The 14655-nt window shown below is 45.2% G+C and overlaps 1 protein-coding gene across 7 annotated transcripts in view; it reads right to left on the reverse strand.

The window, feature by feature from the left end:
* Positions 1–14655, reverse strand: part of HIVEP1 (HIVEP zinc finger 1) — a 148714-nt gene that overhangs the window by 29511 nt on the left and 104548 nt on the right. For all 7 annotated transcript variants that reach the window (XM_045057111.1, XM_045057114.1, XM_045057112.1 and 4 more), the window contains 2 exons: positions 4105–10058; positions 675–808 (listed from right to left, as the gene is read on the reverse strand). In XM_045057111.1, coding sequence (XP_044913046.1) covers positions 675–808; positions 4105–10058 — 6088 coding nt within the window. The remainder of the gene's footprint in view (positions 1–674; positions 809–4104; positions 10059–14655) is intronic.

Genomic DNA, 14655 nt, shown 5'->3' on the forward strand with positions numbered 1-14655 from the left:
TTGAGAAAATATCGATGATTAGAATTCAGCTTACAAAATACCAGAAGTCACAATTTTTACACTCAATCAATACAAATTTTATGCACATGTAAGTAACAATATTCCAGCTTTTCGCATCAACATTTAATATGCAAATAGCCAATTCTGGTCAAACCACCTTACTCGATACCGGGTTTAATTTTAGAACAGAACTCCCTCTTTCTCAGCCACTGGCTCCAAAGTTTTCTTTACTATTAAATTCAATTACAGCAACTCTAAAAGTACTGAATTTTCTCTTGGCTTCACTAGAGCTACAATCAGCTTTTACAATGTGTTTTTCTCATAACCGAAAACACAGCGACATCCAATAGGCAGTGAATTTGTCTCTCTTCGAGCACATTTCCCACGGAGCTCCTTATCGTAAATCAACGTGAAACCCAGAGTTTACTCTGAAAATAGTTCTTAGCTGCCTCCTAGGGCCTATGATGTTTCCTAAATATTTTCTTGATCAAAATGGATTTATTTAACATGACATCTAACGTATATTTTGCCATGAAGATTCTGTTAATAAGCTGAGAAACCTTGTTAACATTTATATAAAATTGGCACTGGTTAAATCTTCAGTCACATGAAAGCAAATGTACATTTAAAAAGTAAGTTTAAATGTACATTTAGAAAGTAAAATTTGTACTTGCCCTCCATCAAATATTTTAATTCTTCTTGGTTCACTTTTGATTAAGGAATTTTCTTTATCTTGCTCACTGTTAATTTCAGAGGCATCTTTATTGCTGAATTCAACTACTGTGGACTTTTGATTACCTAATGCTCTCTGAAAGGAAAAAAAAAAAAGAGAAACTAATTTAATAAAACTGAAAACACAAACATGCTAACGTTTCACTTGGAAATTAAAACATGGCAGAGTACCGTACGCGTAGTTAACTTAATGGAATGCATTTCAAGGAAATAACATGTTTAAAGGTCATTTGCTCTCTCCCCTCCCCTGTCTTTAACCTATCTGTCTGCACCACTGCGAACTGATAAATCCTATGCTGTTTTAAGATCCCACCACAGTCTCCTGACCAATCACTCACACTACACTTTATTTCTGAAACGAGCTTTATTCTTCCGAGATGGGAAAGCGCGAGTTACCCCGTTTGGTATAATAATGTCTCATACTCCGAAGAACGTGACCAATTCCCTGCGAAGTCGGTGGACTGTAACTGTGCACGTCTGTTCAAGCAAAAGTCCGTTTGCCAACATTCTCCCCTTCTCCTATCATTTTAAACCATAATTATGTTTCCCTGTTGTATCTTCTCAAAAGTTCCTGAATACCGGTAAGTGTGACATACAGGCAGGTCAGAAGTCAGGCTGTGGACTGATAATAATTAAACGTCTGGAAAACAGTAACACACATCAACATGGCGAGCGTTGGGTGCTTCTCCTCTGGAAACACTACCGTGACACCACCTGAGGATTTCACAAGCGTCCCCCTCCTCAGCCCCTACCGTTCTCACATATCCTGCGGTGCCAGCAGCACAGGATCCAGTGTGGAAGGACACTCTCAGGGTGAAGTTACTTGTCCAAGGTCAAGCTTAACAGCAAAGGCTCAAACTCCAGTCCTCTGGCCAAATCCAAAGTGAGGCACAACTTTTCTGATCAAGGGGCCTCTTTGTCACAACCCTTAAAAACCACATCCCCAAGCAGATGGCTCTGCACTGAGATGACCTGATTCTAGCAAATGAGAGAATGTGCGCCATGGTCAGAGGGCCCGCGCAGCCTCAGAAGGTGCACCCTGGGGAGCTCAGGAAGGCAGTGCGAGGAGGTAATGACCCTAGCAGACAGGAAGGCATCGGTCTCCTCTTGTCCTAGCAAACACACCAGGTGTCCCCACAATCTGGAATGCTTACGCACACTACTCCTTGACTTTATACCGTTAACGCTAATCCTGCTTTTTACCTTCTTTTCAACACCAAATTCCCATTTCTCTTTGCCTCACTTTCCTACCATCGAATCTGGCTTCTGTTCACCAATTACCAACGAGCCAAATGCCCAAATCCTTATCCCTTCCTTAGTCTTTATGTGCTTGGCCACCTGTGCAGTTTGTGTTGTTGACACCTTGCTTCTCTTAGAGACCCTTCCATTTCAGCACCTTTCTTTTCCATTCTCCATTATAAGTACACTAACATCTGGGTTGTGAGTCAACCCGGTACCCAGGCCTCCACAGCCACCTGCCCATGTCCCCAACACTCCAGCGATATTGGGACCCCTCGGTCCAGGAACCACGTCAGTCTCCATCTTTATGTGACCTTTATTTGACCTCTCTGTCTGAGTATCTTTCCATGAAATTTCCTCCTTGATCTATGTGATACCGCTTTCTCCTGGTCCTCCTCTTTCCTTGATGAACAACCTCTCTCAGTTTCCCGTATGGACTTTCTTCATCCATTCAACCCTTTAAGTAGTGGTGAATCCCAAATCCACTCTGAGATCTTCTGTCCTTCCTCCCGCTCTGAGCAAGCTCATTAACTACCCTCATGCACCAAGGAGTCCCGACACCTTCCACCAGGAGTCCTCGCCTAGCTCCAAATCTAAGTACACATTTCCAGAGGCATTTCTACCAAGGCACTTGATGCTGAAGGGGAACCACTTTTCCAGAGGCGCTTTGGGAATATTCCAGAAGCTCTGTCTAAATTCTCATGATCAGGTCTCATCTTCCAAGATTCTGATTTTAGTAGGTCTGGAGTAAAGCCGGGTCATTTAAAAATTAAATCCTGAATGGTTGCCTGCACCCTCCTTTGTTGAAAACGTATCAATGGCTCTCCACCAGTGTGCATATTTTTTTGGTTTTTATCTATATTTCCAACTTGGAAGCATGTCAGTGTTTCAAACTTACACCTTCTAGCCACCCATGGCAGACTCCTCAGGATTCTTTAAAATGAACTAAGTTCTTTATCATGTCCATGTCATGTCAGCAGACTATTAAAATTTCTCATTCTTTTTACCTGAAACAAAAATCCCTACATTTTTTTTTTAAGACTCAGCTAAAATATCACCACTTTGGGAATTTCGTCCCTGTATCCAAATCCATACCTCTTTAACCTACCGGCAAATTTAGAGACTTCCTTCTTGGTAAGTATGTGTGTGTGTGTGTGTGTGTGTGTGTGTGTGTGTGTGTCTATATATATATATATATATATATGTGTGTGTGTGTGTGTGTGTATATGTATGTATATATATGTGTATGTATGTATATGTATGTGTGTCTATATATATGTATGTATATATATGTATATCTATGTATATATATATATACACATATATATGTGTATATATATATATACATACATATGTACATATAGACACACATATCATGTCTATGAACCTATATTGTATGCTCATGAACCTGTAGAGGTCACGGACTTAATCTATAATTCTTAATGTCAGGAGTCCACCATGATCCCCTTACCTATTTATTCTCACTTAAATGATTTTTCCCATTTTATAAAGCCAACAACTCTAGTAAGACTGATTACACAAATAACTCCAAATTACAGTTTTATGACCCTATTCTATACATCTTGACCAAATCAACTTAATTATATCAAGTGTATGATGAGTCAGCTATTCTGTGAGTCTTCTCTCTAGCACTAAGATGATTCTAACACCGGGTGGGAGTTGGGACTAGCATGGCCAGGGGAGGCTAGTCAGGTGTACAAAGACAAGTATGAATGTCTCTGCTTATATTTTGAAATGAAATGTAACAGTCTTTGATTACTCACACCTCTATTCCCCCGCACCAGCAGGGACAAAACACAAACATAATCTCTTTTCACTTAATACAAGAGGAAGATGAAAGTTAAACCGTCATGATCTGTATGTACCATTACGTAAGGACAGCTCAGGGCAAGTTATTTCCAAAATATCTCAAGACAGAATCACCGAAGGATTCCATGTAACCCTTATCAGTCTAACTCGCGGGGTAAACTTCTCATCCTTTCGTCTGGGTGACTTTATACTTACACAGCACAATTTGTCATTCAAAATTAAGATACGCTTTCCAATTAAAACATTTAAAGGCATCAAGACATCGCACAAACTATTTGTGAAGATAAATGATATGTCAAGTACCTTGCTTAAGTTGCTTTTCCACTTGCTTGAATAGACCAATAAATCTGATTTGGAATGGGTAGTTATTGCTTGACAATATAGTGATTTTCCAGTCTTCTGTTTTGAATTAAGGAGAGAAAGGGCAACTTTTGTAGGCAAACCAAGTGGGTTTGGATTACTGGCACTAACTGTCCAATCAGTATAGGCTGAAGTTTTCTGGTCTTTCTGAGGCAAATGCAATGCCTTCTGCTTTAATAGGTAACACCATGTAAAGTTGGTTGAGGTCTTCAGGCTGGGGAAAGGCAGCTGCTGTGCACCTCCCGCATCAGACACTAAAAGTGTGGCTTGACTTTGGTCTTGGATGCTCTCTTTGTCACGTTGAGTTCTAACCCCTGGAGACTTCCTTTCTTGGTTACCGTCTACACGTTCCAAAGGAGAAATGTGAATGTCTTCTGCAGGGACAGGTGAATTTCTCACTGTAAGAGTGAGCGACGTGGAGGACTTGATGTTTTCAAACTCCTGTAGTTCGACTATAGGTTCTGTAACTACAGACTTAGAGTGTTCGGATGACAAATCATCAGCTGGTAGGACATCTGTCAAACTAACAGCCTCGCTACTAATTTCAGGTTGAGAAAAAACATCCTGTTCCGACAGCACACCATCAAGAGGCTCCGTAGTACAAACCTGCCTCACTAAAATAGGTTTCTTCTGTTTATTAACTTCACTAGGTCTTGAACTCCCTGGTTCAAAGGGTCTGATCTCTGTTGTACAAATAGCCCCGTTCTCATCTTTAGCACGCTTCTGGTGCTTTTCCATGGCAATGTCTAAACTGTTTGCTGGGGAAAGCATCCTTTTACTTGAAGCTGAAGATTCTTGCTGGGGGGAAAGCCTACCAACAGACGTTTTCTGGGTTACGGGCAAAGGTTCTGATGGAGGGAGAGTCTGACCCATCTCTGAAAAAACATTTTCACAGACAGGTTCTGCCTCTGGGTTTGACAAAGCATTCTGGTGATCTGTCTGCAATTTTGGCACGGAATTGTGTTCCTCGCTGATTGGCACCATGCTACAATTAGCCTGGCAAATTGGCTGGTTGGACAGGTCTTGGGTCACCAGGATTTGTGGCAGAGGAGTGACTGTGGCAAAACAGTACGCTGGAACGTTACTCTGCAGACGCACGGGCAATGCAAACGACGTCGGCACGTTCTGCGCCTGCCCACCTAGCTTCAGTGGTGGTGGAACACATGAACCGGACATGGCATCTATCAATTTGGTTGGTAATGCTAACGAAGTCCCGCGATGGTCAGCAGCCCCAACTGGATCTGAGAGAACTTGCTTTGGCAAAGAAAGCACAGGATTGGAAGCGCAAGACTGGTTTGAAGTGAAAACCTGACAATGCAGTTGGTACTTGGGAGCAAAGCAACCTTTACTTTTAGAAGCTACACATAAACTGGGATTTGCATCCGGCTGAACACTCTGCATAGACACTTGCAGAGACGTCTGTGTGTTTGGGTGGCTATGGGGGGTGTGGACTGGACTTAACACGTTGATACCGAAAAGCTGTTGAACGGGGAAGATGTTAGTAGAGCTGGAACTGGAGGTTTCTGTTCGCTGATCCTTAACTTGAGTCTGGGAGTGCAGAGCGTTTGTAGGAAACTCGGCTAAAGATGCATTCGTGAGCTGAGGGCCCGGAAACGGTGCTGTGTTCACGCTCGCAAGAGCGATTGTTTGGAAAGACGGTGGGTTCCCGGGAGACACACGACTATCTGGGGCTAGGTTTAAAGATATCTGCCGCATCAGTGGGCCCCTCCTTCTTTCTAAGAGAGGCACGTGCCCGGTGACCCCCATGCCCGAAGGGGACGTCAGGGGCTGCGATTCAACAGGTGGTGTTGTCTGGGGTGGAGTTATGCTTCCACAGTCAAACGATTTACTTCTGAAATCGGAGACCTCCATCGATGTTTGCACGCAGCTAATGTGTTCCGAAGCGGTGCGCCTCATTTCTCGGTGAGTTCCAGGAACGTTCAGTGTATTCGAGCCAGCTGGAATCATGAGAAACTCTGCTCTGTTTAGAAAATCCATTTTGGGGGAAGCCTCCGTTTTAGAAACCTCCTCAACGTCCAATGAAGCTGAGAAACTCGAAGTGTGAGATAAACTGCTCTCCCTACTTAGGCTCCTGGACAGAGTGGAGTCGAAACTCGATTCTGTGGACGAGTGCTCCATCTCGGCAAGACGGAGCCTCTTCTTTTTGGGTGGCAGCTTCTCGGTTGGCAACTTTGACAAGGTTTCGCTACGCTGAGGCCAACTGAACTTCTCTGACTTTTCCTGATCATAGCCTTGGGCTTCGAGGTCCCGATCTGGCTCTTCGGTGACCAGAATTTCTGGGACTTGGATGTTGTGCTGCCGAACGAGTCGGGAGGGCTGTCCCAACACATGTCGTTCACTTGGACTCTTCCTGGGACCGTCCTGAAGTTCTGCTCTCAGAGCATCTGATGACAGCGCAGGCTGGTGAGGGTGAGACGTGTTCTGGGGAGGGCGCCCTTCTTCTGGGGAAATTCCCATCACTTTCAGAGACCCGGGCTTCACTGTCCTGTTCAGCTCCTGGAAGGAGACTGGGGAACCTCTTTCAAAAGACTCAAGCTTGTCGAATGAATTGGGTCTGCTCAGCGAGTTTGTGTGCTGAATGACAGAGATTCCAGTTCCGTGCCTCTTCGGCTCCGTCTTGTCCTGGGCAGCTGAACTTATGTGTTGCTCCATGATGGTAGACGGCTTGGGATCCATGGTCTGGTCGGGACCTCTGGCCACCAGCTGGATTTGGGAGGCCTGCAGCTGTATCTTTCTGTGCTGGTCACTTGTTATGGCAACGTTATGCTTAGACAAAGTGGAAGCAGGGCCCAGAGAATTCTGGAACTGGAGGCCTTCGGAGCTTTTCGGGGATGCCCCCCTTTCATTTTGCTGAAGTTCATCGTCATCTCCAACACTCTTCATCTTCCTCCGTTTTCTGATCTGAGGTGTCTGCTCCCACACCCCTGCAGGGCCCGCAACTCGGTAGTGCAGAATCTGAGGCTGTGTACTACCAGCAGGCACAGGGCTGTGTTCAGGTTCCCTCACGGCCACCTTTGTTTTTGGTCCATGTAACTCTGAACAGTAAAATTTCTTATGGTTTTCAAAATTCTCCAGTTTTCTATACCTGTTTCTGCAGGTTTCACACTCAAACATTGTCCCTCGCCCTTGATGGGACTTCTTTTTCTCCAAATGTGAGCCTGGGGCCAAGGACTTGCCCCTGGCCGGCCCAGTGTCACTGGCCGCACCGCATCCTGGATAGCTCTCGTCCAGGGACTGTCCAGCACCGAGGAGGTGGTTTTCATTTGCTGAAGAGTCTTCTACTGCTGACTGTCTGACAAGGGTCCGCGGATGTGCACTCTGGGGCACAGCAGTGTTAGGGCCTGACACAAAGACGTCATCGTAGAAAGCGCCGATTTTGTCATCAAATGACTGACTTCCTCTCAGGGGGTGAGGGGGCGGGATGACGCTCGCAGGTACTGCTGAATAACCTGTGGTAGGCATGGAGTTACTTCTCGTAATGGGCAAGCAGTCAAGGGAAGGTACAGACAGAAGGAAGACTTGCTTTGATTTCTCGGTAGGGGTGAAAGGGGACTTTGGTATATCCGAGCTGGAGCTTGTTCTCCGTCCCATTGGTTTCAAATCGAACTGGAAAGAATCTTTAAATATGTATGACTTGGGAGAGTCGATACTTCCTCGCCTCGAGAGAGAGGTTCTCCGTGGCTTTACGCTATCCAGCTGCTTATCGTCAACCAAGGCTTCGTTGTCTGAGATCAGCTTTGATATCCGCTCCTCAAGTGTTTTTGTCGCCAAGGGTGGGCGCATCTGACCCGGGAGAAGCAATGCTTTTTCACTTGTTGACAGAGCAGAAGGTGCTGGTGTACTGATCCGAGGTGCAGAGGGCCCATTGTTCTTACTTAAGTCTTGGTCCGTGGTGGGCAACGTTTTGGCAAAGGGAGTCGGCGGACTCGCGGTCTGGTCGGCACTTTCCGAACGTGAAAAGTACCCAGAATCCGTACTTCCTAAACTCCGAGGACTCAGAAGTTTTCCTTGCTGCTCTTGGGAGCAATCGGTAGCCTGCTGCCTTTGCAGCTGGGCATGTCCTGTCCCCACGTGAGGTTCCTGTTTCCCTTCTGGCTGACTCCCGTCCCCTTTCTGACGGGACTTCTCGTCAGTCTCGAGGGAGGATGTCCAGGCTGAGTGGGACAGGACATTGGTTCCCTGAAGGTCCTTCGGTGTCTGTGCACTAGACAGTTCAGGTTTGGAATCCGGGAGCTTTGGGCTGTCGACTCTTAAAGGGGACACACCGACAGGGTGGACCACGACTTTTGGTAACTCTGGCACAGCCTGTGATTCTGAAGATTTGTCCTGTAGTGGAAAGTCACCTACCACGTGGTCTGGATTGCTTGGAATGGAACTTGATTTTGGTAACGCTTCAGAATGGGACATCATTTTCATTATCTGCACAGGCTGCGGGTCCATGGAGACCGGGTCGTTCTGTCTTTCCTCAGCAGCCCCCTCCTCATCGCTCTCCCCACTGTCTTCTACGTCCGATTGGATGCTAAGTGCTTTGGGGGACTCCTGTGACAAGAACAAACCACCAGCATCTGGTTGCAAGACAAGACCCAGTTTGATAGTATGTGCATGGGATTTTTTGTGCTTGTACAGATTGCTTTTAGTCTTAAATGAAAATCCACAGGTCACACAGGGATAGGGTCGCTCTCCAGTATGGGAGCGGATGTGCTTCAAAAGCACGCTAGGCTTTGCACAAGCTCTATTGCAATACTCACAAATGTATTTTCCTTGTTTTTTTGGCTTCTGATCTTTCAGAAGAAGATTGCACATTTGCTCCACGCTGTGGTTAACGACAGAGGCGACAGGAGCTGAATTATAAATTGGCGTGGGGGCTGACGGTGTCGAATGGGCTGGACTCACGGACATCGGTGAAGCAGAATCCATTTGCTGGTTTTGAGGAGTAACCTGAGTTCTACTGGAAGGCGGAGTCAGACCCACAGATGACGTCACTGCCATATGATAAACCTGTTCAAGTTTGGCATTCTCTTGATTTTGCAGATTCACCAGGGACCTTGGGAAACCTGAACGTGCTGGAAGCGGCTGATTTTGTTGGTGAGGCTGAGAAACGAAGTGTTCGTGTTGGTTACACGGGTGAGACACTGACTGAACTGTGGCCGGCTCACTCTTCTGAGTTGCAGACACGTGCACTGTGTACGAGGGACAAGGAGAAGGCTGCGATTCAGAAACAGATTCTTGGGAAGTCTGAGTTGGGGCGTCCGGTGAGCTGCTGTTTAACTGAGAAGGGGGTTGTACAGTTTTATTTGGTCTCAGTTTTTCTACCTTAACTGCACAAGACGAGCCCTTTTGCGACAAGGTGCTCAGCTCTGGCTCCATTGCCTTCAGTAAGACATCAAATGCGGTGTTTGTGTAAGAGGAAGCGGGACTACGAGTGGAGGAGATACATTCACTGCGGTCAGTCCTGGTTTTACTCGACAAAGATCGAGAGTCACATTTTGCATCCGGGAAGCCCGACCTGCTGGGGTCAGAGCCTGCCGATCCCCATCGGCGCAGTTCAGATGGGTGCTGCAGAAACACGGGCTTCTTTGGGGACACGGAATCTTCGGATTTGGAGGCCTCCGCGACTACCCCAGGTGTTTCTCCATTGTGTTTGGCAAACTGCTTCCCATTTTTCACGGGGCTAGGATTCTGCTTCTTGTGAGACTCCGGCGCGCTCTGAAGAACAGCAAAAGCAGGCTCGTCTGTATTTTGTTTATGTTTTGTCTGAAGGGGACTCCTCAGGGGGGATTTTGGTATTTTTTTCAGGTGGTTCTCAGCTACAATCTTTTTTCGTTTCACACCTTTAAGTGATTCTGAAGTTGCTTTAATACCAGCCTCTAAGATTTCTGTCAAAAAAAAAAAAAAAAAAGAAGAAAAAGTTAAGTCAATTGGTAAGACAGTAGACATGCCAACCACGCCTGTATATTTTTTTTAAATGAGGATTACAATCACGGGGGCGTTACGACAACTAAAGAAGGTAGTTTGAGGAAAGCCCACTGTGGATAAAACTGTATTTTGATATCCTGGCATTTGTAAGAATGGTGGCAATCAAAAGCTATTGGAACAATCGTGCAGAGACCTTAGTGTCCATTTCCGGAATGCTTTGTTCCTCCCTGGACCCCCAGCTCACCAGCGTCCTAGAACCTGATCTTTCAAAACTACGTTATTCTCCCTCTTCACAGTGACAGCTGAGGGACTCAGTGTATCCAACAGTCTGAGACACCTGCTGCACAAAGAAGAAAACTCAACCTTTTAATGCGGGGTATTGGACGGTCTTGTCGCAATTTAGTATCTTTTATTTTTATTTATTTTTTATTAGACGGAGAGGCAGAGTGAGCAAGGGAGGGGAGGAGGGAGAGGGAGAGAATCCCAAGCAGGCTCCACGCTTAGCACGGAGCCCAATGCAGGGCTCGACTCTACAACGCTGGGATCATGATCTGAGCTGAAATCAAGAGTTGGATGCTCAACAGACTGAGCCACCCAGGCGCCCCACATTTAGTACCTTCTCGAGAAAACTTCTCAGCAAGTTTTAAAGTAAGAGGATTCCAAAATAAGCAATAGTGCCATCTTTGTGAGGAAAAAAAAAAGCTAGTATACAATAATTTTTGGAGCAAACATATCTCAGATGCTTATGAGATATTAAGGTTGGCAGAATCATAAAGAACTACTATTGCAGTAATTGTATCAGTGAACAAAAACTATGAAAGTAAAAACATCTCCCTTATTTGTGGTTCTCCACCAACACAATTTAAAAAGTCATAATGTTGTAATGGCCCTTAGTTTTAAAAAAAATCCCCATTTTAACGGAACAAAACATCCAATGGCTAGGTTTCTTTGTCATTAATGACAGGCAGATGGAAGGCAGGTGGCCAGGTAGGTACAGCTAACTGTGGGAGACAAGACAGGAAGCTACCTTCATTTCTGGCTGTGTTGGAAGGAAATCCGTGTTTAACTGGCCTCAGCCCCCCACAACCTCTGGCAACTACGACGTTTGTGAGCAGTAAATACCTGCCATAATTTCATTTGTTTCCATTTGTTGGATTCTTGGGCACAGAGACAAAAACTCATTCAAGCTCCTCTTATTTATTTGTAGAAAAGTCAAATACTCAAATTCCTGGTTATTTTCAAATAGCCGTTGCAACGGATGTATTTGAAATTCATATCAGACCAAATGCCTATGCCATAATAACCACTGGAGATAAAAAATTTACATAAAATAAAAAAAAATACTCTAGTCCTCTTGTGATGATCGGTTTATGTGCTGTGATAGATTAAGTTAATGAAAAAACACAGGACTAACACGCTAATGATAACGTTTATCCACCATAATCAGAAGAGCAAAAATTTAAAAAAGGGGAGGGTCCCTCATGACTAAAATGCTTGAGCTAAGAAAAACAGAAAAACAAGTATCAGGTTTGTTGATACGAAATGATGTTGAGCAAATCTTTTTTATGTTTCGATCTACTCATTTACAGAATGTTTCCCACTGTTTTTCCCTTTTCAAGATAAACGCAATAAACTGAATGTCATATGTTGTGCCTACCGGGCTAATGGACACCATGAAAAACGCGAAGCATCATCTGGGATGAGTAGTTTCCCCAGTCACTTCCAAAAGGCTTGGAGTGGGTTGTAGGAAAGGTGAAAGCCACCAGGCTGTCAAAATACATATAAAGACACAGAGGGGGGCGCCTGGGTGGCTTAGTTGGTTAAGCCTCTGATTCCATTTCAGCTCAGGTCATGATCTCATGGTTCTGGGGTGGATCCCCATGTCAGAATCCCTGCTTGGGATTCTGTCTCTCTACCCCTCCTCTGCTCTCCCTCTCTTTCAAAAATAAACGTTAAAAAAGACTGTATGTATGTGTATACACACACACACACACACACACACACACACACACACACACACACCCATGCCAAGCCCCTTCCAGAACCTACGGAACCAGTGGCTTCGTTGGGTAGATAGGCTTATTTTGTTATGTTTTACGTGGTTTTTGGAATAAGCTTTTATGTTTAGATAGTTATTTGTAAAAAAAAAAAAAAATTAAATGTCTTACACTTCAAAAAAAAAAAAAAAAAAGCAAAAATTCAACCCACGAGCAGAAACACCCGGAACTACCACATTAAGTTTTAAAGGGATTCTATAAGCCATCCCTATGTATGTTTTAAACAGAAAGGGTAAAATTTAACTTTGTACTTAAAATGAAGCTGAGTGAAAATAAAGGAAAAACCGCCCTTAAATCTGTATTTCTTTATGGAGACACCACTTTCCTAAAAATTCTTCTGAAGTTAAGAATTTGGACAACCGTATTTTAAATAGATATTCTGAACTGCAGGCTTCAATTTTAGACGATTCAGCTCCCTTTTGTCAGTGTCTAACATTTACATTCTATTTGCATAGTTGTTGACTCTTGGTCTCTCTGAATTTCAACACTTACTTGGTGCTAATGCATCAATTCTTTCTTTCAAAATGTTGCAACCTCTTTTGCTTTGTGGCAGGAGCCTGGAGCCAGCCCGGCTGATGGCCTCCCCTCCTTGGCATGACTTGCCTTTTTTCTGTTTGTCTGTCTGCAAAATTCTTTTACTTCTGAAATCTGTTAACTGTGTGTCAGCTCAGAGTTTGTTACTACACAAACTTTAAGCCTTTCCCCCTAGAACACAGTGTCCTTCTCCATGAGGAGACGCGTTTTGTTTCTTCCAGAAAACTTTTCTTTTTTTTGCATCTTCAAGTAGATCTATCTTCTGGCCGATGTTTTCTTTGGGATGGGCTCCTTTATGGACACTAATTATCTTTATGCTGCACCATCTTTACAAGGATTTAAATTGCTTCCACCTTTTTGGGTTTTTCTTGCCTTTCGCTTTCTCTAGAACTATCTAACGCTTTTCCCTATGTCAGTCACTCGATTTTCAGGCTATTAAATTCCTTACTGTTTCAAATGTCTTTGTTTGTTTTGGACGAAGAGTGTTTCGTTCTCATCTTGTTCCCTTAGCTCCGTATTTCCCGTTTCATCTCATTTTATTGTCTCATACCATGTTTGAGTTGTCGCTTAAGTTCGTGATCTTGGGGCACCTGGGTGGCTCTGTTGGTTAAGCGTCTGAGTCTTGATTTTGGCTCAGGTCGTGATCTCACAGTGCGTGGGTTGGAGCCCAGCATCGGGCTGTGCTCTACCAGCGCAGAGCCTGCCTGGGAGTCTCTCTCTCCCTCTCTGTCCCTCCCCTCGTCACGCTCTCCCCTCTCTCTCAAAATAAATAAATAAACATTAAAAAAATTATAACCTTATTAAGTTCAATGCTTAGAACACACTTCTGTTTCTGAGGGAATATTTTAAGGCTGAGCGTTTAGTCTGTCTTTTCATGTTCTGTGTGCTTTTCTAAGACTGCCTGAGATCATGGGGGAGGGGAAGGGGATGGCGTTCACTGGAGAATATGTTCCTAATCGCTTTTGTTCTGAGCTGCAGTCACACCTCTAAGATTTTGTCGTGTCTCCTTTAACAGAGTTCACACTCCTTGCTCAAGGGATAAAGCCCATTCCATCATGGGTGGCTGGATGGGGATGACTTTGCATGTTGGATCAGTGTCTAAATCCAAGGACTTTGTGGTCATTGTGGTTGTGAATGGAGAGGGCAGCGGACGGGATCGGAGAGAATGCAAACACAGGGAGGGGACCGGGCACATCTGAGATGAGCACCACACTATCATCCCAGAGCTGGGACTGAAACAAGTTGTGTGCCTCACTGCTGACCGTTACCTTGGTTCTCAAGATCGGGGCAGGCGTGCACAGAGTGGATGGCTAAGGTGTGCACAGAGTGATTCGGGCTACGAATCATAGACAGAAGCCTCCTTCTGGGAACCAAGGCCTGGAGTAGGAGGACGTGGCCGACCCTGGGGCCCTGGAGAACGAAGCACCCGGCACACTTTTTAATCCCGATCAATCTCCAGTGTATCCACCAGAGAGTCACGGAAGTTGCTTTCACCTGCCCTCTTATCTACAGGAAAGGGCACGATCGTCACACGCTGTGGCTGCATCTACCATGCCGGGTATACAGTTGCCAGAGGCCAGAGTTAAGAGGATGCACAGACCAGAACGCCTCAAGGCAGAAACAGGGTGGGGATGAGGGCTGGGAGGGGCTGCTGTTCCCATCAGGTTTAAAGGCGATCTGGTATTAGGGCGTACTGAACGGAAAACTAACTAGAGGATCTGAGAGACCACAGGGTAAGTGGCAGAAGGCAGCAAAAAGGACGGTGGCTTTTCGATATGCCCACTCCCCACTGGCCAGTGTGGACCTACCTTCGGCTCGCCATACGGGCGCCACTTTGTATTTCTACCGCAGGGTTCCAGGGCTGCTGGGGTTTTACTGACACTGGGGTTGGAAACACTTGGGGCGCATGCCCTGTTTGTGTGAACGATGAGGTATCACCCGCTTCCCTTACGCAGTGCTGATGTGC

The sequence above is a fragment of the Felis catus genome, chromosome B2 (assembly GCF_018350175.1).
Source record: "Felis catus isolate Fca126 chromosome B2, F.catus_Fca126_mat1.0, whole genome shotgun sequence".
NCBI lineage: Eukaryota > Metazoa > Chordata > Mammalia > Carnivora > Felidae > Felis > Felis catus.